A 27,185-nucleotide genomic window follows, 5' to 3' on the forward strand; every position below is an offset into this window, starting at 1 on the left:
GATGCCAAATTTAAAGTGAGGAAATACATATTACCAAGTTCTTAAAACTTACATAATAAATGTCAACTATTATCATCTTTGGGACACACACCTCCAAAACTTACATAAGAAATGTCAACTAGTATCATCTTCTTTGGGACACACACCTCCCCTCACCACACACACACACACACACGTACACACATGTGCTACAGCCAGTTCCCTAATCCTTGTGGAGAAACTCTCTAATCCACTCCAGCTAGGGATGTGTTTTTATTTGCACAGAATCCCTTAAAATACTTTATACAGATTGTTATAAATCTGTAGTTACAGCCAAGTCACCAAATTTCTGGTTTCCGTCTTCATAAAATGATCATGAAATATTTGTCTTTAATTTTATAGAAGTAATACAAGCATTAATGTGAGCATGCTGTAAAATATCCTGATTTTCTCAAATACATTTTTCCATAACGATAACAGTTTATGTCTACCCATTGTGAAAAAAGTACACCTCTAATCCCACACATGAGACCTCCAGGGAGATAGGGTATCATAGTACTACATCACTGAATAAAGATAGATTGATACATTATATTTATGCCATCCCAGTCCCATCTACCTTCTCCAATAGCATTTTTAGTCCATCCTGGGCCTTCCAGGCAAACAGGCACGATTTATAACCATCACCAAACTATAAGAACATCCAGAGATTTTTCTTTCCCTGAAGACTGCCCTCCAACATTTTGCCCCCAGACAAGTACAATTACCCAAACACCAGAAAGTGATTCCAAAGGAAAGATTCTTATTATGGGAAAAGAAAAGGAAAAACGAAAACGCAGCATTTAAGAGACTTTATCATACTAAATATCAAATAATAAAAATATACCTTTGTTTTTCAAGAGCCAAGTCACACAAATACGTAAAAGCAAATCAATTGTTTCCAGCTGTAATCAGCGATAATAACCTAAGTACGTTAGACTATGAATAAGAAGATCAGTTTCCTTTCGAGGTTACATGACACGCGGCAGGGAAGCAGCCCTTTTCCTCTAAGAACTCGGCGTCTGACCTCGTGGCAGAGAGTGGGAGCCAGCCCCCCTCGCCAGCCTTTATAGCGTTCGCTGTCAGGTTCACCACGCTAGGGAGGGAGGGCGGGGGAAGCGAAGGACCGGTTTTCTAAAATACAGAACATAGTCATCCTCTAGTTCCAACGGGGTTGCGTGGGCACGGAGGAGGGGCAGAGGAGGCGGGGAGCGGGCAGCAAGGATTAAGTTAGTGGACTTTTTCTGCACACTGGAAATTCCCAGGCCGAAAAGGTACAGACCGACCGGAGTCCCGGACATTCCCCTCGGGGGCCGGCTCCAAGACCTGGACTGGAACTACGCAGAGGAATGAGAGGCGTAATCTACAACGACATTCTCTTAAGAACGCCTTTTTAAAATATCTCAATTAATCTGCTGCTGGGGGGGGGGAAGTGTGTGTGTGTGTGTGTGTGTGTGTGTGTGTGTGTGAGCGCGCGCGGAAGAGGGGGGGGGAAGGGCAGGGACCTTGTCGCCTTATCCAACACAGCTTTTAAATATGGCAATCAGAAAATACTGTCGCATTCCCTTTTTCCAGTGTATGGGCAGATGAGTAAGAAAATAAAGACAAAAAATTTAATAAATAATAGGAGGGATTAAAGAATATGGGATGTTTGGGGATGTTCTTTTTATTTTTATTTTTTGGAGTAATGAAAATATTAAAAAATTGATTGTGATGATGAATGCACAACCCTATGATGATACTGTGAGCCACTGATTTTATACTTTGGATGATTATATAGTATATGATTATATCTCGATAAAATTGCATTAAAAATAGAAACTGACAAAAACAGTGAAAATGTCAGGAAAGAAATAACCTGCAAAGGATTTGAAGAGCATTTTACCAAAGAAATAACAATGATTAATAATAAACATATAAAATGTTTAAACTTAAAAGTGTCACTATCATGTGCCTTCATTGACAAATTAAAGGGGCAGGAATCTGCAGCATAAAAATCAGCAAAACTGTAACAGGAAGATCATCATGTTATTTTCATGGGGCAAGTAATGGCACATTTAAACAAAATGAGCATTGCACAATACCCAAAGAACTTCTTATGATACCTGATTTCACTGTCATTTCTTTTCCTTTTGGGATACTTGCTACTGTAATCTCTGTATTCTGGCTTCCCATTTTTCATTTTTTGCTTTCTAAGTTATCTTCCTCAGGCAGCATTACAATCTGGCTTTGTAATTATACAGGAAAGGATGTCCGTCTGGATTTACAATAGGAATGGTAGGAAGTGAGCATCTAGAGCTACATGCCAGAAGGTCCTTAAAACTCCTATACCTGATCTCTCGTTTAATGCAGAAAATTAAAAGGCAAAATAGGATACACTTAAGTTCAAACTTTTTTTAAAAAGTTAAATGTAATAAGTGACAGGATTGACTGAGATGTTGGTGAAGGGTGTATTTTGTGCCCTCCTCCTGCTACTGTGTCCTATAAACTTCTGCCTTCTTATCTCCCACCCCCCAGGATTTGCAGGTGGCTCTAGCACTCATGGACTGTGGGGTCACTTTGGAAACACAGGAACTTGAAAACCTTATTCGCACAGTGAAATGTCAGGCATTAAGTGCTATGCACCAATACTGCATTATAGACATATACCCTGGCAAGAATAAGGCTTTTCGCACAAGAAAATGAATACACTTACAGGGCAATTTCTGGCATTAATGACTTACTAATGGAAAGAAGTTAAATTTTCCCAGAACCCACAAAGATAATGCTGACCAGATTTGGGAGGGGAGGCGGGAGGAAGGTGGTTGGGTGAGGCCTGTTTCTGTTATTTCACTCAAGTGTTTATTCCCCTGTACCTCTTCTCAGTGATTATTTCCCTTAATAGGGTCCAAAAACACTCACTTCTGGCATGTAACATATAAATACATAAAGGCTCCATATTAACTCTTGTCAAGCACCCCAACTTATCAATCTGAAACTTAACAGCTGAAGCCAGGAAGTGCAAGATAACTGGTATATAATAAGATGACATTGTTCAGAATGGTAATTATGGATCCAATTGGAACACCTAAGGTCTGTTTTATATTTGCTAATGAAAGTTATTCTTAAAAATGTAATTTCTATAAGACATAATTTGCATAGAAGCATCTTATAAAGGAATCTCAGTTTCAGAAGTAGCATCAAATCAATCATTTGAATTATGGAATTTGAGAAAAAACACTGAATGAAATTAATGCTTTGGTTCTAAGATAAAATTCCATATGTTAATCCAATGAAACTGTATATCAAACATTGTTTTAATATTTTATTTTGAGCCTCAATGTCAAAGCATATGGGACAATTTATGTAATGATAACAACATTAGCTAAACTGTGAGACAGCCTTTAAAAGTAAGAGGACTATTTAACAGAAAAATATGTATATGTTAAGTAAAACATGCACTATAAATTATGTATTCTCTACAATCGCATCCATGTGGAATGATGGATGATTTTTTTCTTCTCTATTTTACAGTTTTAAAAACTATGGTGCCCTTATATTTATAATGGAAAGTATATATTTAAGATAAACTATATTATTCAGTTGGCATGCTAAAATTCACAACTATGTGGTATTGGTCAAAAATAAACTTTTTAGAAGAAATTATTGTATCTAATTATTCTTTGATTAGGTAGTTTTCCAGTCTCTACACATAGCATTATATTTAAATTTCCACACCAGAGCATAGAAAGCCAAACTAGAACAGGGAAGGAAATGACTGAAATATTTCAAGAAACTGTGTCATCAAATCTTTAGGGCCTTATGTCACTAACTAAAAAAATAATAGAAACTTTGTGAAATCACAAGAAATCATCTGTACAAACAAGTAGCATCACTCTAAACCACTTAAGAGTTGGTGTCCTCTCTCTTGTTGAAACTCTGGGTAGAAGAATTCACAGCCTCCTTCAGCTATCCTTCTTGAGAAACGATCAAAAGTTCTTTGATGAAAAATAAAACAATTCTTTCCAAAGATTCATCAAGCCATAGTTGAAAAGGGCTATGAACTCTCACATACCTTAGTTCAAATCCAAACTTGAGTTCCTCACCCATAAAATGAAGCTCATATCACCTACAATACTGATCATGATCAGAATTAAATTAAATTGTTGGTAAAACCCCTGAAATAACAGGCAAACAATGTTACTTCTCTAGTTTCATCTTCCTATAGTGTTTCTCAAAGTGTGGATGACCACTATTGCATCAGATCACCGGGTGCTTTGTTGCAAAGACTGATGCCAGAATTCCCAGTTGCATGGCTTCTAATTCTACATTTTCATCAAACATTCCAGGTGATCTTTAGCCAGTCTAAAGCTTAAAGACCATTAAAATTAAGCTATCTTAATGTAGCTAACTAGTTAGTTACCTTCAAACTCACAAAATAACTAAAAATCTTTCTACATAAAATATTTTACAGACTTGAAGGCAGTCCTCAAGGTTATTAAAGGAGGACCTTAGACTCTATTTTAAAGTTAAATACCCAGATTCTTTGAACCTTTTTTCCCTTTTTAAATATTTTTATTGAAATATCTTCATGCATACACAATCCATCTAAAGTACACAATCAATGACTCACAACATCATCACAAAGCTATGTACTCATCACCACGATCATTTTTAGAATATTTGCATCACTCCAGAAAAACATAAAATAAAAAAACTCATACATCCCATACTCCTTACCCTTCCCTCTCATTGATCACCAGGATTTCAATCTCCCAATTTTTTTTTTTACTTTTTTAATCACCCCCCATTATCATTTTTTTTTTGAGCCATTCTTGAATGCATTTTTTTCATGCTTTAAGTTCCTGTCTTCATCTCTAAACTCCTTCTAATTTCTTCATGCCCATTTAGGGACATTTAAAATTAGGCTGTAATAGACTTTAATGTATAATGGTTCAAAAAGAAAAGAGTACTTACTAAATGATCCCAAATCAAACTCATTTAAAATTAATAAAATAAAGAAATCAAAATTGATCATTTATTTTTAGATAACTAGTAGGAATAGCAGTTTTTTACTCCCAACATGAGTGTGTATACTTCATGCTTAAATAAAGAAATATCTGTCATGGATTTTAATATATAATTTTTATTTCTAATTTTAGTATTCAGTTCAAGATAACAACCAAAAAAGAAACACCTGATTGGTGGAAATAACTGATACAACTTTACAATAATAGCATTGTTTACATAAAGTCAATTCTCAAAGTAACTCAAACTTGAGAACACCCAAATAAACTTCCATTTATAGATTTCCTCCTTCTAGTTCCAAAATTAGTTATTTTAGAATAAATATTCATAATGTGAAATTCAGCCAATCAAAAAAAAAAAACAATTACCCAATGCAAATATCAAATCAAAGCACATATTCTATATTTAATGCTTTTTCTTCCTTTCCCCTACTCTTTTCCTTTAATTCTAGGAAAGAACAGGAAACAGTAAATATTCTTACTATAAAATTCTGACCAAGCACAGTGGTCTTTTCAAATAGTCAAGAAAAGGTAAGTCATCAAGGGAAACTCCTAAGACCAAGCAGTCTTCAGTGTGTTCATAGAAGCCACTGACTATAAGCCCTCTCTAGTTCACCCCTCTGAAGATGTATCACTTGTGCTATTCATGAAGATGTGCTCAACTTCCTTTACCAGATTAGCTATGAACACTTCACAGCCAAGCAAACTTGTCCCTTCCATTTACGGTCAGAACATTTTTCACACTCTTTAGGTAATCTTTCCTCCCAGGAGAAACTAATTCAAATATACTTAATTAGCATATTTGGTTACAAGGGCAATACAATATAGATGCTGTTAATAATAATTCTCCCATGGGTAAGCTAAGATTGGAAAGAATCCTATAGGTAGACATAAATATACCTGCATTTTGTCTATATAAAGTCCAACTCTTTTTTTAAATTGTTCACGTATCAATGGCAGCCACCCCTCCATAGGGCTACTCATAAGCTTTCTATAACACAAGTGATGGGGAAGGTCATTAGATGTGATTTCTCCAGTCCCCTCCAGAACAGGCTAGGTCTCTGAAGGACACACAAAAGACAAGAACATATCCAACTGGTTCTTCACAATAATCTCATCTGGATGCAGCTTATGGGGTAGATAATGGGCCAGGGTCATCTCCCAGGCATCGACGAGATATACTCCAACTCCTGAGAACATCCTCCGAAGTATAGTGTCCAGCTGAAAGTTGTACCAATCGCTGTTGTAAAGGCTCACCTCAGGCCCCAGCTCTTGGACATTGGCTGTTCGGATGACCACCACAGTCTTAGGGCTTCGATCCAGAAGTTGGACAACTGCTCGACGGATGTTCCTGAGTCGCCGGATATACACTTCCAAAGGGAAGGTACTGAAATGAGACCATATGGCTATAGCAACCACAGTGTTCTTCCCTCCCACAATGCCATTCAGCTCATTTGCCACATAATGGAGCTCACTGCTGAAGACAGTTGTGAAGCGGATGGGTGGACCATGGCAGCGGTATTTGAGCAGGATATTGTGCTTCTGGTCCACTGCAAGGAAGGGACCGACATTCTTGGGACTACCCAAGTTAAACTCCACTAAATCTGAAACAAGGAAAATAAAATTCAAATTCATAAAAACATTCAACATAGCATTTGTATTCTGATTATTCTTTACTGAGTGACTTCAAAGAAATTTTCAAAAAAAGTATAACAATGTTGTTAATTACAATATAGATGTGAAGGGAATACCTATTTCACGTCACCTTAGCCCATTTTAAATCAATGGACTTTTACTCTGACATATTTATTAACTTATTATTAAAATCAATCCAAATATATGTTATTATTAAAATCACACCAAATATATGGCATTACAAGTAATATCATCAGTGATAAATTCTACAACTATATCTATACCTCAGAAACAAAATGATTTTTTTCATTCTTGGCTATTAACGTCAAGAAATCTTGCTGTTCTACCGATGGTTTAATATTTTTAAAGCATTTGACACTTAAACTTTATTGTTACAATAAATAAATATTATTTCTTCCAGGATAAGGGCTATAACTTCTGGTTTAATATGAGTACATTAGTACCTAAATGCCTCTTTTTGCAATAAACTACAAGTGACAGAAAGGAACAACCCTGTCTCCTTATTTTCAATCTCACCCTATGTTTAGAAAACCTAGATGAGAATTTCTATTTCTATCTTGTGAATAACAAAGGCAGCACCAAGTTAGAATGCCCCCAGCCCTTTTCTTCCTTTCCTAAGTTATGCTTCAAGATCTACCTCCTCTGAAATCTTCTGAAGGACCCAGGAATTAGTGATTATTCCATTCTTGTTATTTCTAAAAGATTCCATCTGTACAATTCCGCCTGTCCATTTGTCACTTAATACCTGTCCCATGAGGAAAAAGTTCTGTTTTAAATCCCTAAATATTTCCATAAGTGTTTGACACAGAACAAAGTTAATGCTGAAAACCCAGTTCACTTATTTCCTAAACCCTTATTCAGTGCCAACTACTATGGATCATACAGGCCAGCAATGCTCAGATGTCTACAGTCAGTTTTGAAGAAGTAACATCAGACTATAATAGTGCTCTAGTCCTCTTAAAGCTTAAAGTAAAGCTTTCAATTTTTTCTCTGCGCAGTCCCCCAGCATTTCTTCTAGGTTTTCCTACCTAATTCATTACTACTTAGCATCTAGTTTTACTTAAAAACTCAAGCTATCATTTTTTCTTTTGATTAAGATTATGCACCAGGTGCACGGAGGTTCAGTGGTAGATGCTCACCTTCCATGAAGGAGACCCAGGTTTGATTCCCAGACCATGCATCCCACCCCCCCAAAAAAAGGATCATGCACCAACACAAATCTCGACCAAGTAAAAGCCTACTTAGGCAATCAATGTGATCACTGCTATCAAAGGAAATATCAAGCAATGTCATCAGAACCTAAGAATCAAGCAACTGTAGACTCCTAGAGGGCCCTAATTAGTCAAGGCTGAACCATGCCTAGCATCATGCCATACAAACTGTTTCCCTCTCCTGCTTTCTAATTCTGTGCTTTATCAACTAGAACTCAGCTATGTCTGCTTTGATTTAAAAAAAAAAAAGGAAATGCTTTTCTACTTTTTGAAGTAACAGCCACTTCCTACTTCCCTTCTAAAAATTAAATTTGAAACTAAGTTGACACAATAACAGAGCTGATGAAAAACATCACTGTCATGGTCAGGTTCATGTGTCAACTTGGCCAAGTGGTGGTACCTGTTTGTCTGGTTGGGCAAGTGCTGGCCTGTCTGTTGCAATGAGGACATATTATAGAATTAAATCATGATCATGTCAGCTGCATCCACAGCTGATTCCATTTGTAATCAGTCAAGGGGAGTGTCTTCTGCAATGACTGATGCTCAATCTAATCACTGGAAGCCTTTTAAGGAGGATTCAGAAGAGATAGGTTCTCTTCCTGCTTCAGCTGGCGAGCATCTCCTGTGGAGTTCATCCAGACCCTCCATCAAAATCATCGGCTTCACAGCCTGCCCTGCAGATTTTGGACTCTACGTTCCCGCAGTCACATGAGATACCTTTATAAATTTTATATTTGCGAGGGTTCCCTGTTGATTCTATTTCTCTAGAACATCTTGGTACCAGGAGTGGGGTGTTGCTGCGGTTTACAAATACCAAACATGCTGGAACAGCTTTTTAAATGGATAAGGGGAAGATTTTGGAGGAGTCGTAAGGAGCTTGATAGAGAAGGCTTAATGCTTTGAAGAGGCCATCATTAGAAATGTGGACTCTAAAGCTACCTGTGACGAAGCTCTAGACAGAAATGAGGCAGGTATATTTCTGACTGGAAGGAAGATGAGCCTTGTTTTAAAACGGCAGATAATCTGGCAAAATTGACTAGTGGCTTTGGCTGGAAGGCAGATTATAAAAGTCATGAACTTGGATATTTAGCAGAAGAGAGCTCCAAATTAAATGTGGAAAGTGCAGCCTCCTTTTTCCTCACAGTTTATAGTGAAATGCGACAGGAGAGAGAGATAAGCTGAAAACTGAACTCCAGAGCACTAAGAAAGCAGAAATTGATGTTCTGAAAAATTCTGGGCTTCCAGGAAGGGAGACCCCAGAGAATAGTGCCCCACGTGAGGATTTAACCAGATGTGAAACCAGTCAGCCATTTCAGAAAAAGCCAGGATTGGGCATGGAGTTATCCAGGAAGGATTTGAGGAAACTCCTTATATCTTATGGGCACGATCCAGGGCTACTGCATAGAAAGCCAATGAGAGTGTTGCGGGACCTATATAAAGAGAACCACTGCCAGTAGAGACTGAGAGGGACAGAGAAAGGACACATTGGAGGAAAAATAACTTCAGAGGCAAAACCATGGAGGCTGAGGTCTGAAGCCAAGAAGCCTTGGGCCAGGAGAGCGGACCCACCCAAGCCCATGGAGAAGGTCTTGATAAGTTTCTGGAGTCCTATAAAAGAGGAAACATTTTGGAGAATGAGTGATTCACAGAGAGCAGAGAAGAACGACATAGCCACAAGAAGTAGAGAGCCCGCAAGCCAGTGACCTTTGGAGATGAAGAAGGAAAACGCCTCCCAGGGAGTTTCATAAAACAGGAAGCCAGGAGAGAAAGCTAGCAGATGATGCCGTGCTTGCCATGTGCCCTTACAGCCAAGAGAGAAGCCCTGGCTGTGTTCACCATGTGCCATCTCACTTGAGAGAGAAACCCTGAACTTCACTGGCCTTCTTGAACCAAGGTATCTTTCTCTGGATGGATACCTTTGATTGGACATTTCTATTGACTTGTTCTGATTGGGACATTTTCTCAGCCTTAGATCTGTAAACTAGTAACTCATTAAATTTCTCCTTTTAAAAGCCATTCCATTTCTGGTATACTGCATTCCAGCAGCTAGCAAACTAGAACAATCACAAAACTACAACTTACTTCAAATCATGGGAATTTACTTTATGAAAAGCCCTGCTCATACTTAACCATCAAAAATAATTCTAAAATACCAGTTATCAATTTCCTAAATTGTAAGCAGGATCCTTATAGCCACCCCCTGTGAACTAGTACCCCTCACCCCTTCACACCCCTTCCAAGAAGAAAAGAAGGCCCATTTTTAAATAAGGGGTGGCCATGCAACCAGTGGGGTTTTGTTCTGGACAGCAGTCCCAGAGCAAAGTAGTAAAACCAGGAAGCTATGATGCTGGAACTTACATATACTCCCTTGGCAGGAGATGGTCCCCCCACTGGAAGTTCCAATGGATGACACTGGGATAGCTTTGCTGCACAGATTCATTAAAATGGAGCCACAGGTGGTGTGGCTGCTCCTTTCCAGTTAAATCTATTATAAACTTGGAGTTGGACCAAAGAAAACTCAGAAAGAAGCAGCTAAAATTATCTACCTCTATTTTACTGCCCAGAATATTAGGAGTGAAAGACACCTGCACCTGGGAGGTGATACTATCCAGCTTGCCTCACCTCACACATGGAAAATGAAGACATGAGAAGTAAATGACCTGTCACACAGCTAATCTCTCAACAAGAGCCCAGTGCTTTCAGCATTACATCACAACCCCACAATTGAGCAGAAACTGTCACATATCTCTCCAGAATTAGGATACCTCCTCAGTCCTGCAAAGAAATAACTGCTTCCTCAACTGATGCCTTTCTTCAGGTATCTGAATGACTTTGGACTTATTTCAAATTCATCCATGTGGAAAACAGTTATAAAACTAAAAGCAAAATACCAACCTGGAACAAATGTGGTAAGGTATTCAAACCACTGCCTGATTGTTGAGTCACCAAATAAATACACCACTTTTCTTTGTAAACATTCTGTAACGTTGTCAGGGTCATTAAACTGGCGCATCTTAAACTTTCTGGGCCTCCACTGGTCTTTGTAATAATACCCAGAAGGAAAAGTTCCTGAGCCTTGAGATAGTTCTGGGTTGTTAGTTTCTGTAAAGTAAAAAGAAGATAATCTGAAATTCTCCTCCAACAAACCACAGATAGAAAATGTTCCCAGAAAAAACAATTCTGCCCATATATTTGCTAGCTTGTTGGTATACAAACAGCATTTCTTACTATCATATCTCAAAGAAATCTCAGACTTTTCTTTGGTACAAAAATGAGAAGATCTGAAATGGGTGTGAGGGTATTGGTGAACAGAAGGGGAAAGAGGGACTTTTTATATTCCCTCTGATTATGTATGTTTTTATCAACAAAAAATGAAAGTAAAAGCCAAGGAAATATGTGGATATAAGCACTGTCCAGCATTATCCTAGAAGAACAGAGGCTCCAAATGCTTGTGAAGCAGGTTACAACTTAAATTCACATTTTAGAATTCCAGTATCAGTACACTGCTCTCATCCCATTAAGAGGAAAGTTTTAATCCACGGTCCTATAATCAAATTTTAATTCAGAAAACCATAACTTTATAAAGAGAGCAAATTAGGAACATATAGTCTAAATACTTATTACCCACAGTACAAAAGGTTCAGAGGATTTTTATGTATAATGAACAATGTACTGATGATTTGTAACCTAGCTACACACAAGTACCAAAGCATCTTTCAGAAAGAAGAGTCAACATCCTTCTGTCCTAAAACCTCCTCTGGGAAATGCCACCATAGAAACAACACACTTTACATGCTTTAAAACAAATAATGATAGTTGCATTTCTTGCAAGCTTACTTTGTACCACTGTCCTGAGCAATTAAATGTTTTTCTCTGTTTTAATTACCTAGGCAGCTCAAAGCAGATACATGAAATGAGTTTTCTTTAAACTATGAGAATTTATTAGCTTAGTTTGAGGCCATAAGAATGTCCAAATCAAGGCACCACCAAGCTGATGGTTTCTTCCCAAAGACTGGCTGCCAGTGATCCTTGGCTCTTCTGCCACATGGCTTGGCTCTTCCATGCCACATGGGAAAATGTTCCCAGAAAAACAATTCTGCACTTATATTTGTTAGCCTGCTGGTTTACAGGCAACATTTCCTGTCACCATATCTCAAAGAAATCTCAGACTTTTCTTTGGTACAAAAATTAGAGGATCTGAAACAGGTATACAGGTGAACAGATTCATTCCCTTTATAAAGGAGTCTGATAATAGGATTAAGTCCCATCCTGAATGAGGTGGGTAACACCTTAACAAAAGGAGCCATGTCAAAAAGTCCTTACAATGGATTTACACCCATAGGAACAGATGAGATTTAATAACATATTTTTCAGGGGTACATACAGTTTCAAACCCCCACAATTTTATTTGATGTACACAAGAACCCTTTAAAGGAGGACCTATGATTATCCCCATCTTTCAGAATGGTTAAGCAACTTGACCAAGGTCTCAAAGCTAATAAATGGTAAAGGTAGGACCTGATCCAAGCAAGTGGTCTCCAAAGCCCGTGCTCTTAACCAATGCACTAGACTGTCTCTCAAAAACAAATGTTTATTGATATCAGGAATCTCCTTTAGGCTTTTATTCCAAAAGGATATACTTATTCATTTCTAATACTTATTGAACCCCCATTTTATCTCTCCCTTACACATCCAAGGTTCAACCTTATCATAAGACAATCATTTTACAAAGTCATCTGTTAAACCAAAATTTGAAAATTCAAATGCTTATACAACTGAGAGATTTAAACTCAGGAGCATCTATATTTTGTAACTTTCAGTTCTTCTGAAAGTTACAGTTAACTTTCAGTTAACTTCTTTCAAAAATACTGTTCATTTATTTTATTTTTTTTTTTTTACATGGGCAGGCACCGGGAATCGAATTCAGGTGCTCTGGCATGGCAGGCAAGCATTCTTGCCTGCTGAGCCACCATGGCCCACCCACTGTTCATTTATTTTTAATTGTGGTAAAATATACATAATAGTCATTTTAACTATTTTAAGTGGACAACTGTTTGACATTAAGTACACTGACAACACTTTGTATAAAATGACTTTTTAATATCATCCCTAAATTATTTAAAATTATTTTGATTTTTATCCCCTTCAAAGAAGATGCTCCTTTAGACAAATAATGCATATTTAATCTTTTTTTTCTTTGACACCTGCTAATTCTTTGTTAGTTCAGGACCCACAAAGTTGAGAAATAAACAGTGCTTCTAAAATCTTTATTTTACATACGTGATTATCAAAGTAAAAATGGGGGTAAGGGTAAATATTTCTTTGGCTTACATAAAAACAGTTTCTCAACATGTTATCAAGTATGGGTTTTACCATGTTACCACACTGGGACTGGAACTCCATTATATCTATATTTCAAGGTTGCACAGCCTAGAGAGTTTCAGAGATGACAACTGAAGTCCAAAGAAAACATTTACTAGAATGGGATTTAAAAGTGATTTTGAAGGGAGTGCAAGGGTACTTCAGTGGCAGAATTCTCCAGGATCAATTCCTGGCCCATGCACTTCCCAAAAAACAAAGGCAACAAATGGTGTTGCAATAATGGGACAGTCACATGGAAAAAGAATGAAATGTGACCCCCACCATACAGCATACAAAAAAAAATGATTTCGAAGTTACAACTTTTACCATGTTTAACTCAGTAGCAAGACTACTCTTCTGCATCAAATACCTGTTATAAGGAAAAGAGAATATCACACAGGAAAGAGTTTCCATTTCCATCCAAATATTAATTATATTTACTACCAGAGTTAAGTCAGGCAAAGCAAATCAATTACTGAAGCTGACATTAATTCTTTAACCATGCTAGATTAACAGAACAGTATTTTCAGCGATATGTGTGTGCCTACACTGCCCCCTTATGGTCAGCTGTAGCACGGAACATTTCCTGACTTAATTGGATTTTAAAGCAGTCCCTGAAGTTGTGTTTCAAAAGTCAGTAAATAACTTTCTTGGTACTCAGGATGCATTTTCACATAAGATGAATGAGATATGAAAGTCTCTTAAATATATACTGTAACACTTAATGTACTATACATGTGGAATTAAATAATTATAAAAAATAAAAATGAGTTTTAATGGTTATCTTGAATATTGGTGATGAAGGAAATAGTTCAAATGGAGATGATTGTAAATGAAGAGCTTTGTGCAAAATCAGAAGGGGCACTTGTGATTCTTTAAAAGTAATCCCCCTGATTCTCTCAAATAGCATGGCTTCTCTTAAAGGTCTGTTTCTCCTAAGAGTGAGTTCCCCCACATCAGCCATAATGAGGGCTATGTGGGTCATTATTTGGGGCAAAATGAAAAGAAAAAAGCAGAGAAATCTATATTTCTCAAAACTATCTAGAAACAGATGGAAGAGAGGGATACACTGTAAATTAAGAAGTGGGGGTTGGAGAACATGCATATGTCCATTAATTTTATGGTATGAAATTATCTGCAGAAATAAGAACAGTAAAAAGAAGGACAAGAGGGGAGTACATGATTTATTAGGAGGAAAATACATAAGACAGAGAAATAATGGGATCAAACAGTCCTCTGCACCAGGGAACACAATGAGCACAGGAAAGCCAAGGGACCATCAAGGGCATTAGGAATGAGGACAGTGTGTGATGAGACATTAAGGCACACCTTATCTCCTGCAGGGAATATGAGGAGTCTTGAGGATTTGATTTTTTTTTTTCTTTTTAAACTATAGTCACCTAAAAATTAAGCATTTTACAGAGAAAAGCTAAAAATGTTTTATATGTAGAAACACTTGTAGATTCATAAAATATTGAAGTTGAAAGGATGGCAGAAGTAGCATTCAAACGTATCTGTACTGTTTGCAAAGACATAACATTTTATGAATGACATAGCTCTGGGAAGGTCTTCCTTTCCCCAGATATTATCAAGTAGTTGGGTTTTTAATCTATAAATAGAGCAAACATGAGCCCCATGTTGTTTACACTCCATAGCAGACTAGGGCCATTAACCCAAAAGCCCACTAGGGCCAAACTCAAATTTCCTCACAACCAAGTATTTGTGAGCCAAACACTTATAGTTTGGGCCATAATATAATTATAAATTTGGGTTTTTATAAAATATAAATTTTATAGCCCAAATAAGCATGTTTTTAGTGTTTTAGAACCTGCCTGCTTTGTATACCCCACTAAACCTCACCAACATCTGCTAGCCATAGGTAAGACAAATGGAGCTATAAAAGACCAGAAACTGCTACTGATCCAAAGACCCCCAGCCATGCTGCTGAGTGATAACATGAGCCCTTCTCCGATTCCCCTCTACCCTGGGTGTTCCCTTGCCCTGTTTCCCTTCTTTATGGCTTCACCCACTGCCCTGCTGAGAGTGATCTCCCCTCCCATGCTAACCCAAAGAAAACTGGTTGTGTACTACTGCCACCTCGTGGTCAAATTCTTTTCTTGAACAATCCCCAAATCCTCAAATTTACATAAGTTTTATTTTACAGGATATGAGCTCTTTGGTTTTCTAGGTTAAATAAAATATATTCTGTATCAAATTATTCTTTCCAAAAATTGGAGAATAGCTGTCCTTAAAATAGTCTGTGATAGCATCTCTTCTTTACAATTTTCTAGAAATCACATCATATACAGGTCTCGTTCATAAATGAACTAATTCAGTTTTCAGTGCACAACATGAAGTACTGTTTATCACTTACTTCATCATTTGTATACATTTGATTACTAGGGGGTTGATAAATTCTTCTAATGAAAACAAACCAGAACATCAAGATATCCTTTGTACACCTCCCAAGCATGGTTACAAAGTAGTTCAGAGGAAAAAAAAAAAAACAGAGTAAGAGTGGGAAAGGGTTTACATCTCACCAACTATGAAACCCCAAAAATCACTTATAGTCTCATCTTACTTACTCCCTGTATCTTTAAAGTCAGCCTACCCTAGCCCCTTGTACAAAACAAGTATAAAAATGATGAATGAATAAGTCTTGATGCCACGGTTTTACCTTATAAAACAGGAAACTATCAGTTATTTTGTAGGGGTGTTAGGAAATAGTTGTGAAAAATTCAATACTAAAATTGTGTGAAAACAGTCTGTTAATAGTAACAAGACCATTCTGGGGTACTATAAATATTCTATATGCTCTAAATGTTCTATATCTTAATCTGAATGGTCGTTACTGTATTGCCATTTATTGCTATGTAACAAATTACCAGAAACTTAGGGCTTAAAAACAAGGGACATTTATTAGCCCACAATTCTGTACATTAGGAGTCCACACTACAGCTGGGTTCTCTGCTCAGGGTCTCATAAGCTGAAATCAGGGTGTTAGCAGGACTGTATTCCTTTCTGGAGGCTCTGGAGGACAGTGCACTGGCAAGTTCATTTAAGTTGTTGGCAAAATTCTGCTTATTGTGGCTGTAGGACTAACGTTCCCATTTCCTTACTGGCTGTCAATTAGGCTCCTAGAGGCCACCAACATTCCTTGCCGTGTGACCCCCTCCATCTTGACAGCTTCATGAACATTTCTTGAATAGGTCTAGAGCAGGGATGTCCAACAGACCTTTCTGTAATGATGGACACATTCTATAAATACTGTCCAATATGGCAGCCACTAGCTATATGTGGCTACTGAGCATATGAAATATGGTAGATATTATTGAGGAAAGGCATATAATGGCTAGTGACTACTATAATGAATATCACAGCTCTATAGGGTCTGGAGGGGCCAAGTGTAGGGGGGAGACAATTTTTAAATGAGAATAAATACCAAAATCCAAAATTATGAATATAAATTCTCACTCTCTATTTTTTTAATCAAACAGCTCTTTTAGAATTTTCATTTGTGTCCAGAAGTAACCATGCCCTATTAAAGGGAAAAAAGGTTTTCAATATCAGTGAAACTGCTAGTTTAGCCTCAAGCTAGTAGCTAAAAATAATGAAAATCAAGTACAGGAACAAAATGGTGGCAATGGAACGATTATAAATTGCTCCCTTCAGTAGAAAAATCAATGAGCTGGAAAAAAAAGACTGGAGTTAACTAGGTTGTAACCTTGGAACCAGTATAGACATCTAAAACAACTACAGGAGTACCAGAGAAATTGAGAAGCTGCTGAGAGTTAAGCTTTTGTAAATGAAGGCCCAAACCTAAGACCCACAGCAGTGGCTCTGGAAACAGCTGCATCTGTGGCAACAGAACCCAGATTTCAGAAGTGGCCAGCTGGAGCCAGAGAGGACAGAGGACCACTCCTCCTCCAGAAGTCAGGGTTGAAAGTCAGGGCCAATTTGGGGGATCTGTGCATAACCAGTGTAGAAGCTGGCCTCAATTTCAACCCTCTGGGTGGCAGCAGCTTCCAGCCTCCCATCAGCACACACCAGGACATAAAGAGTGAGTGTACTTTGTTTGGCATATCTTTCCTTCTGTTTGTGGGTATTTGCTGGTCTGGCACATATCTGAGGGCACGGTGCAGATACTGGCCTTTCAGCCCTGTTGGTGGTAAGCAGTTTCTGGACTCACACAAGCATCTACCAGGGCTCAAAAATCTTGTGCACCTTTTGTTGGTTGGGTTTCTTCTTTCTCTTTCTTGTGTTGTTTAGTCTGGTAGATCATGCCCAGATGCTAGCCTCCAATTTCAGAGCTCTTGGTAACAGCACCTTTTGACTATACACCAGCATGGACCAGAATATAAAGAGCCAGTACACTTCATGTTTTTTTCATTCTTCCTCTTCTTCTTCTTTCTCTGTCTTAGGTTTTTGGGTCTTGCAGATCCTTGATGACCAGCCTCAATAGCTGCAGTTCCTGGCTTCCCACCAGCACATAACAAGAGACATGGAAGGCAGTGCACCTTGTGGACAACTGGGGAGGCGTGTTCTGCTAGTATTTTTTTCCCCTCTCTCTTTCTTTCCTTTCTTATCATCTATTTTATTTTTAATTTTCTTCTTGTTCTTGGTCTACTGGACTGAAGAGTGGGCAACCTAGACTTCCAGAATGACTGCAGTGTAATGCTCAGAATACTCTCAATTAAAAATTACAAAACATACCCAGACAAGAAAGTTTGGCCCAGTCACAGGGAAAATGTAATTCAACACAAGATATTTCAGAGCAAGCTCAGTCTCTGGAATTACTAATCAATGATCTTAGAACAACTCTCTTAAATAGGATCAGTGAACAAAAGGAAAACATCAAAGAACCAAAGGAAATCAGGAAAACAATATATGAACAAAATGAGAATTTCATAACAAATATAAATTACAAAGAAGTATCAAATGAAAAAAGAGTATAAAAAATGAACAGAGTCTGAGCAACCTGTGGAACATCATCAACCATACCAATGCATACATCATGAGAGTCCCAGAAGGAGAAAAGAAGGACAGAAAAAATATTTTGAGAAATAGTACCTGAAAATTTTCCAAATCTGATGAAAGATACAAATATACAAACCCAAAATACTCATTCAACACCAAGCAAGATGAACCCAAACTGATCTACCACAAAATGCATTATAACCAAACTAATGCCAAGGATTAAGACAGAATCTTAAAAAAAAAAAAAAAAAAAGAGCAAGAGAAGCAATTCTTCACATATAAGGGGATCCTTAATAAGAGTTTACCTGGTTTCTCTATGGAAACCATGGAATCCAGAAGGCAGTGGTAGGACATATTTAAAGTGCTGAGAGAAAAAAGTTATTACCCAAGAATAACATACCCAGCAAAGCTGTCCTTCAAAAAACAGGGAGAAATTAAGACATTTCCTAACAAACAAAAATGAGGCATTCATTAATTCTAGAACTGCCGCATAGAAAATGCTAAAGGGAGTTCTTCATGTTAAAAGGAAAGGCAACTAGACAGTCACCTGAAGTTGCATGAAGAAATAAAGACCTCTGGTATAAATAAAAATATAGGTAAATATAAATGCCAGTATTATTACATTTTGCATGTCTTAAAAGGCTTTAAATTCAAATGCATAAAAAACCAAGCATAAATCTTTGTTAATGGGCACACAATGCACAAAGACAGCAAAATGGCAGAAATAAACCTTGCCTTATCAGTAATTACCTTAAGAATAAATGGATTAAATTCTCCAGTCAAAACACAGATACTGACAGTATGGATAAAGAAATAAGACCCAACTATATGCTGTTTACAAGAAACCCATCTCAGATCCATAGATACGAACTGGCTGAAAGTGAAAGAATGGAAAAAATATTTCATACAAAAAAAGAGAACTAGGGTGGTTATATTATATTATATACCACATGATTATCTCAATTGCTGCAGAGAAGGAATTTGACCAAATCTAGCACCCTTTTGTATTAAAACACTCAGAAAAGTAAGACTAGAAGGAAACTTTAACATAATAAAAGCCATTTTTGAAAAACCCAAAACTAACTCATACTTTCACCATTGCTATTCAGTATTGTACTAGAAGCTGTAGCCAGTGCAATTAGGTAAGAAAAAGAAATAATTGGGAAGAAATAAAACTATATATATTTTCAGATGACATGATCTTAGAGAAAATTCAAAGTAATCCACAAAAAAACTATTAGAGTTCACGAGTTGAACAAAATAGCAGTCAACATGCAAAAATCAGGAGTGTTCCTACACACTAGCAATTAACAATTCAAAGAGGAAATTAAGAAAATTTCATTTACAGCAGCATCTAAAAAATAAGATATATAGGAATAAATGTAACTGATGATATAAAATGCCTGTACACTGAAAACTATGAAACACTGCTGAAAGCAATTAAAGAAGGCATAAATAGATGGCAAGATATCACATGTCCATAACTTAGAAAAGTTAATATTGTTAAAATGTCAATATTAGCCAAAGTAGTACATGATGCAATCTCCATCAAAATCCCAGCAGTCTTTTTTACAGAAATAGAAAAAAAAAAAAAAAACCTTCAAATTCATATGGAAATGTAAGGGGCCGGCCCAAATAGCCAAAATGTCCTTGAAAAAGAAGAACAAAATTGAAGAACGCATACGTCCCAATTTCAAATTGTATAACAAAGCTACAGTAGTCAAAACAGTTTGGTACTGGCACAAGAACAAACATACAGATCAACAGAATTAAATTGAGAGTTCAGAAACCCTCTTATCTATGGCCAACTGATTTTTGACAAGGATGCCATGTACATTCAATGGGGAAAGAACAGTTTCTTCAACAAATGGTGCTGGAAAAATTAGATATCCATATGCAAAAGAATGAAGATGGACCCCTACCCTCACCTGTAAAAAAAATAATTCAAAATGGACCAAGGACTGAAATATAAGAGCTAAAACTATAAAACTCTTAGGAGATAACATGAAGCAAATGTTCATAACCTAGAATTTGGTAAGGGGGATTCTTAGATATAACACCAAAGCACAAGCAACAAAAGAATTCACAGACAAATTTGACTTAGCAAAATTAAAAACTTTTGTGCATTGAAGGAAATTATCAAGAAAGTGAGAAGATAACCTATAGAACAGGAGAAAATAGTTTCAAAATATATATCATATAAGGCTTTAATATCCAGAATAAAGAACTTTTACAATGCAATAACCAAAAGACAAATAACCCAATTAAAAAATGGGCAAAGGATCTGAATAGCCATTTCTCCAAAGAAGATACACAGACAGCCAATAAACAAATGAAAAGATGTTCAACATTATTAGCCATTAAGGTTATGCACATTAAAACCACAATGAGATATCACTATACATCCACAGGGATGGCTACACATTTTTTTAAAATGGACAATTACAAGTGTTGGACAGGTTACAGAGAAACTGAAAGTAGTGTATTGCTGGCAGGAATGTAAAATGGTATAGTACCATGGAAAGCGATGTGGCAGTTTCCTCAAAAAGGTGAATATAGAATTATCATATGACCTGGCAAATCCACTTCTAGGTATGTAGCCAAAGAGGTGAAAACAAGGTTTCAATCAGATAAGTTGTATACCAATGCTTATAAGCAACACTATTCACAATAGCCAGAAGGTAGAAACAACCCAAGTGTCATTCATCAATAAATGAATGGAGAAACAAAATATGGTGCATACACACAATAGAATACTATTTAGTCACAAGAAAGAATGAAGTTATGAGACATACTGCAACATGATAAAACCCTAAAAACATTATGCTCAGTGAAATAAAAAAGACACATAAAGACAAAAATTGTATGACATTACTTATAAGGTAAATAGAAATAGCAAAAAAAAAGCAGATTAGCGGTTACAAAAGAGATGGGGATGAGGCAAAGGTGGGTAATAAAAAAAGTTTAAATGTTGGTTATCAAAAAGAAAAAGGAAAATAAATCACGAAACTCATTTCTTTTTACCTTTGATTCTCCTGGGAATCACAGTCACCCAATCAGGTCCACTGGAGTTAATTGGCATTTTGATATTGACACCACTTCAGGAAGAATAAAAATAGCACAATCTTAGATTCAGGAACATTTATTTTCAATTATGCATCTTTATTTGCAAATTAAAAAATGGATATGATTTCAGATCCTTCTAAAGAGAAAATATATTTATGTTAACCAACACAGTTATTAATTAACAAACGACCTCTTACAATAGGAACATTGTATGGTTTTATAAACTAGAGTTAAATAGGTTCTTACTACTTTTTCACTGCACTATCAACTGCTTTGTCAGTCCTTAGATTGCAAACTCCAAAATGCCCAATTTTGGTTTGAACTACTTACTTCTCTTGGACACAGAGAATGGTTCACACCAACCAGAATATTTATTTTACCAATGTCTACTCTTCAGGCTACAAGCCTCTGCAGTATTAGATCATATGTCAGATCTGTTAGGCCTTGCCTGGATCTGAGATGAGCCTACTGGGAACACCTGACCTCTGATACAAGTTCACACAGCACTTGGTTCATCATTACAATGGCTCTTCAGTTTTTATACTATACTTCTCTTACACTCCTCAGAGACAAATAATGTGCCTCATTCACCTTTGTATGCTCAGTACATGGTACAAGGCCTGGACTAGAGTCAGTGCTTAGTAAATATTTGATGGAAGGCTAGATAAAAATTGGGGGAGACTAGAGGCCAAGAGAAGAATACTGAAAACCCAATGCAATTATTCTAGAAACTGGGTTACAGTATTAGGCCTCTGAGAGTTTGAACAAAACCAAACAAAAAATATTAACTTTCTAAACTATTGATAAAAGAACTTGTAATCATGGCTTTTTATTATTTCATCAATTTCAGAAGATATTCATTCATTCATTCAACAAATAATTCAGCACCTGTATGTGCTAGACATCGTCCTAGATGCCAAGGATATAACAGCCAACCAAACACAAAGCATCTTTCTCTTTGTGGAAGTGAGATTCTAATAGGAGAGACAGACAGAAAACAAGTAAAGAACTGAAGTAAGTACAGAGAACTATGTCAATGAATATGAGAATTTCAAAACCTTAAGCTGACAGTTAAGAGAGAATGTGACATTTAAGAACATAAAATCTACTTTCCTGAGTTTAGGGCTTTAAAAGCAAAGGTAAGGAAGTGAAGAAAACTTTATCTCTGTAATCATTCTGCAAAAACATTTCGCCTAAGTCTATTCATGTAGAAAAAATAAAACAAATCCAAATTAAGAGACATTCTGCAAAACAGTGGCATCAAAATTATCAATGTCATGAAAAACAAAACAGGACAAAAAGAGATAACTAAATATATCTTATGATGATCAGTTGCAGCTTAAATTAAAATGTAAAAGCAGCTGAAAAGAACATTATTGGGACAACTGGAGAAATGTAAATACAGACTGTACATTAGATAATAATATTGTATCAATGATAAGTGAACCGAGTGTGATAAACACATACAGCTATGTTGGGACAGGTCCTTGTTCTTAAGAAATGTACTTTTAGTATTTTGGGATGAAGGGTCATATGTTCCGCAATTTAGTCTTAAATGGTTCAGATGCCAAATACTCTCAAATAGTTCAGGAAAATATATATCTACATATACACACATATACAAACACCTACATATACATACAGAGAGAGAAAGTAAATGTGGCAGAATATTATAAATGCTCAACCTAGATTAAAGGTAAATGCGTGTTTGCATACCTTTTCAAAAATTGAGGATTCCCAAGAAAATAGGCCAAGCCTTTGATTTTGAGGCTTGCCTTTTCGAAACTTGTTTCTACTGTGAGATGCCAAGACTACCTATAATAAAACTTAAGAGCTGCTTCTAGGAAACGTCTTTTGTTGCTCAGATGCGGCCTCTTTCTTTCTAAGTCCAATTCTGCTAAGAAAATCATTACCCTCTCCCCTACATAGGATGCAACATTCAGGGGTGAAAAGTCTCCCTGACAATGTGGGACATGACTCCCAGGGATGAGTCTGGCACCGGCACCGGCACCGTGAGATCAACAATGCCTTCCTGACCAAAAGGGGGAAAAGAAGTGATAAGGCATCAGAGGCTGAGAGAGATCAAATGGAGTCAAGTGGCTATTCTGGAAGCAACTCTCATACAAGCCTTAGCTAGATATTGCTGGTTGCTATGGTTTGCCAACCCAACCAACATCACTCCTGCTAATTCTTAACATCTAGGGCTCTAACTGAAACTCTATCAAAGTTTCATGTACTAAAGTTCACACTCCTGCAATCTGTAACTTCCAGAGGGTTCCTAGGCCAGATAAATCCTGAAACCCAGAGAGACCAGCCTCTCCAAGATTATCAACTAATTATGTTCCCCATCCTTTACTGTGAAAACCCCTTTCTCAACAAGGGGTGAGGCATTGCCCAAGGATCCCTATAGACCTAGAGGGGGATCAAAGAAAAGTAACGAGTTATAACAGAGAAAACAGGATTTGGCAAATGAGTTAGAATGCTAAATCACTGTATTGGTATTTCTTTTGGCCATCAGTGTTTTGGAGCAGCTCAAGAAAAATCTGAAATAGTGGAATGGTTAACACTTACAAACTCTGAGATGTGTTCTGCAACTGCTTGTTGAAGTGTACTTTGAAAATTATTGCTTTCTTTCCTTTGTATATATGTTATATTTCACAATTTAAAAAAACATTAAAAAGGGTATATGAGTGTTGATTATTATTATTATTATTATTATTGCACTGTCTCTAAAGACTTGAAGTTTTGCAGAATACAAAGTTAGAAAAAACAGGAGATTTTGACAGAAGGTGGATAAAAAGGTAGAATGAAGAAGATCCAGTGGAGGAGGTCACTGCTAGGCCCATAACTCCTTTGCTGTTCCTTTAAATTCCTTGACACCTAATCTGAGAAACACTGATTTAATGGAGATTTAAATGTAAATAAAAGGGAATAGCATAATAAGTATAATAAAAGGGAAGCTTTTTATGTGATAAACTCATTCTTTCAAAACCTTCTCTCATATTAAAGGGATTTTTAAAGTAAAATATTGTTGTCCTTTCCAGGACCAATGCTTTTTCTTTCCTTAAGAGTAAAGAACTAAGATTACAATCACTTGAACTATTTAACTGTCACCTAGGGAACCAAGGACCAGGCTACGTTTTTCAGTTCTTCCTGAATTAAACAACTTATGAGCAAAACGGTAAAAATCAGTATTAGCTCAAAATATTTAAGGCTCAGTTCAAAACAGTCTGCCCAAAGATTCCACAAAAGATCAATTTTAATTTTACTTTTTTTCTTTTCATATAATCTCGTGCAATATTTCAGAACTTTAACAGAATCAAAGACGCAAAAAATAAAATCATTTTGACTCTGTCAAATATTGGGTTTCCAAAAACTTATGCCATCCAAAGTATTGTTCTCAAAGCAAACTGAAAGGTAAGTAAAATTCTGTAATGATTGTACTGTAATGTGCTACCAGACAGCCTTACCTAGGACATCTACGTAAAGGTGGGGATAAAGGTAGTATTTATCTTTCCAGATTCACAAGAGTTTAGGGCTGCTTTTCAATGGTGGGAATACCTATTTTTTAAATTTTTACTAATCTAATTCACTAACCTTTCTCCAGTTTTTTCTACACGAAATTACGAACTGTATTACCTTTTCTGTTAAGATACTAATTGGCCTGAGAATGCAAGAACTGACAACAATGGGATACTTAAACAGTCCTCACACATAGGCAAAGAGCACAAAGAAATGAAATAATAGGCTCACAGTCTTTGATAAATAGCATGTCTGACATCTGAAGCCAGAATTAAAACTAAAGTCCTTTTGTACTGAGGCATACGTCATTTTAGGCAGTTTTCTAAAGAACAGAAATCTCAGTAAATACACTAAGTAGTGCTCCCTCTGTTGGCCTTCTAAAACCAAGGCATAAGCCTATTATTTGTGTACTTAACCAACGTGTGACCAAAAGCCGATTCCAGAAGTTGATTCTTTATTTTAGAAGCTCCTATAGATCATATGCCTTATTGTACCAACTTTTCCCCAATCAAATACTGAACAGATATAAAATACAGAATTTTGGGGGGTGCCCAGGTGTACTCAACAAAAACACCTTTACACCAGTGAACATTCAAAATGTATTTCATTAAAAAATAAAAAAATTCTATGTGCTTTTAAATAATAATTTGTACTTTTTTGACTGTCTTTTATAACTTTTTATTTTTTATAAATGTTCATTTAATCCAGAACTATATGGAATGTTGAAGAAAAAATAAGTTTTAATTCACATTGATTACTTACATTCATTCTGCAAATTATTTCATATACTGATCATTATGCTGAAATGGAATTTTTGCACAATACTGCAATGGTTTCAAAATTGTTAACTTAAAAAAACATATTTTCTCTGGTAATTCTTGCTTCCCAGGCTGAATATTAAATTAACCCAGCAATGTTGTCATATTCAGTCTTTTTCTTATCAATAAATATTTATATGATTTTAAAAACTGAAACTATGTCGTTAAAATTTTTTTTAATTTTATTGGACAGGAAGCTAAAACATCAGCCTGACTTCTTGACCTCTAGTAACCCTATTTTTGGATTTTTTTAAATCTATTCTGTGAATAAGTAGTCTTGCTCATACAGCTGTAAATGTGCCATACAGTTCTAAAGTAAAACATAAGCTACGAGGATAAAAAACAAAAAATTCAGGAGAAAAGTTTTTTAATTTGAATGTGGACAAGCACTAAGCTCCACTTTTAAAAAAACTAGTCAGGAAATAGAAAGCTATGGGTTTTTTTCCTATTCACCACCTTTCCTAAATTAGGCCAGGATCAGAGAGATACACGGAGCACATAACCAAAGCAAGGTTTCTCCTACTAGGACAAGGAGAACAGAAAAGGATTCTTTTTAAATTACCCCCTACGACAAGAAGCACTTACCTCTGGAACAAAGCACTCTCTGAAGCAGTGAGGAGGCCCTTGAGGTATCCACCTTTAAAATGGTTAATTCTGCTACTGCAAGGGAGCTTCTTTGGTTTAAAGCAGAACCAGGGTTCTCCAGTGTAGAGATCTGTGAAGTTACACAGGGGCAAACTCCCAGGAAGACACACATTGCACTCAGTGGTTTCAGAAATTCTTCCAGAACGGAAGAGACTCTTAAAATAGACTCTGTCTGGTTTCTCCTCCTGTAGGTGCTGAAGAACTCTGACCCCTTCACTGGGGTGGACCAGAGATACGGATACTTTAACTTTGCCTGGCCAGAGCAAAGTAAAAAAGACCTTGTAAAACCCATTCTGGTAGTCTACCACCCTACCTACAGCCCCCGCCTGCAGCTGGGGAGAGTGGATTCTGGCCTGCAGGTAGTCTCCACCATACTTTTTGGGCTTTCTTTGAAAATCCTGTACATGAACTAGCACCTCCAGCTGGCTTCCCACCTTGAAGAAGGCTGCAGAGTTCAAGATGACAAAGTAGCTGGAAGAAGGGTCGGTGCTCTTTATAAAGGGGACTGGACCCACATCAGCCACCTGCCCCTGCATGGCAGCCAGCAAGGAGTTCTCCTCCACACGCTCCTGGCTGGACAGGATCTGGTGTTCATAGCCACAGTAGGGATTCCGGCTAACTCCTGTCACCTGCGAGGAAACAAACTGTCCACTGCTGTCGATGAATATAGCTGAAACAGTCTCATGGTCCAAATACTGAAGAGAAAGACACAAACAACAGAAACAATGGTTATAATAAATTTTAAGTTCAGCCAAATAAATCTCTGCCTAATTTAAATTTTAATAAAATTTGTGGCGATATTGTCTAAAAAACTAGAGCTCACAAGGTTTACAGAGCTATCTTCTTATAATAAAATTAAGATAGGGAATAAAGGAAACTGAGGCATATTTCAAAGATGGCTGATA

General features: G+C 36.8%; 2 protein-coding genes across 5 annotated transcripts in view; both read right to left on the reverse strand.

Moving 5' to 3' along the window:
- The window catches only part of NFKBIZ (NFKB inhibitor zeta), a 43,933-nt gene extending 42,874 nt beyond the window's left edge, over positions 1-1,059 (reverse strand). For both annotated transcript variants that reach the window (XM_077118508.1, XM_077118507.1), the window contains exon 1: positions 866-1,059. The gene's annotated coding sequence lies outside the window, so the exon portion shown is untranslated. The remainder of the gene's footprint in view (positions 1-865) is intronic.
- Positions 1,060-4,538: 3,479 nt separating this feature from the next.
- NXPE3 (neurexophilin and PC-esterase domain family member 3) overlaps positions 4,539-27,185 on the reverse strand; it is a 58,113-nt gene continuing 35,466 nt past the window's right edge. For all 3 annotated transcript variants that reach the window (XM_077118510.1, XM_077118511.1, XM_077118512.1), the window contains 4 exons: positions 26,221-26,975; positions 21,254-21,327; positions 10,787-10,993; positions 4,539-6,628 (listed from right to left, as the gene is read on the reverse strand). In XM_077118510.1, coding sequence (XP_076974625.1) covers positions 6,078-6,628; positions 10,787-10,993; positions 21,254-21,327; positions 26,221-26,975 — 1,587 coding nt within the window. In that variant the 3' untranslated portion in view covers positions 4,539-6,077. The remainder of the gene's footprint in view (positions 6,629-10,786; positions 10,994-21,253; positions 21,328-26,220; positions 26,976-27,185) is intronic.

The sequence above is a fragment of the Tamandua tetradactyla genome, chromosome 10 (genome assembly GCF_023851605.1).
Source record: "Tamandua tetradactyla isolate mTamTet1 chromosome 10, mTamTet1.pri, whole genome shotgun sequence".
NCBI classification, from domain to species: Eukaryota; Metazoa; Chordata; class Mammalia; order Pilosa; family Myrmecophagidae; genus Tamandua; species Tamandua tetradactyla.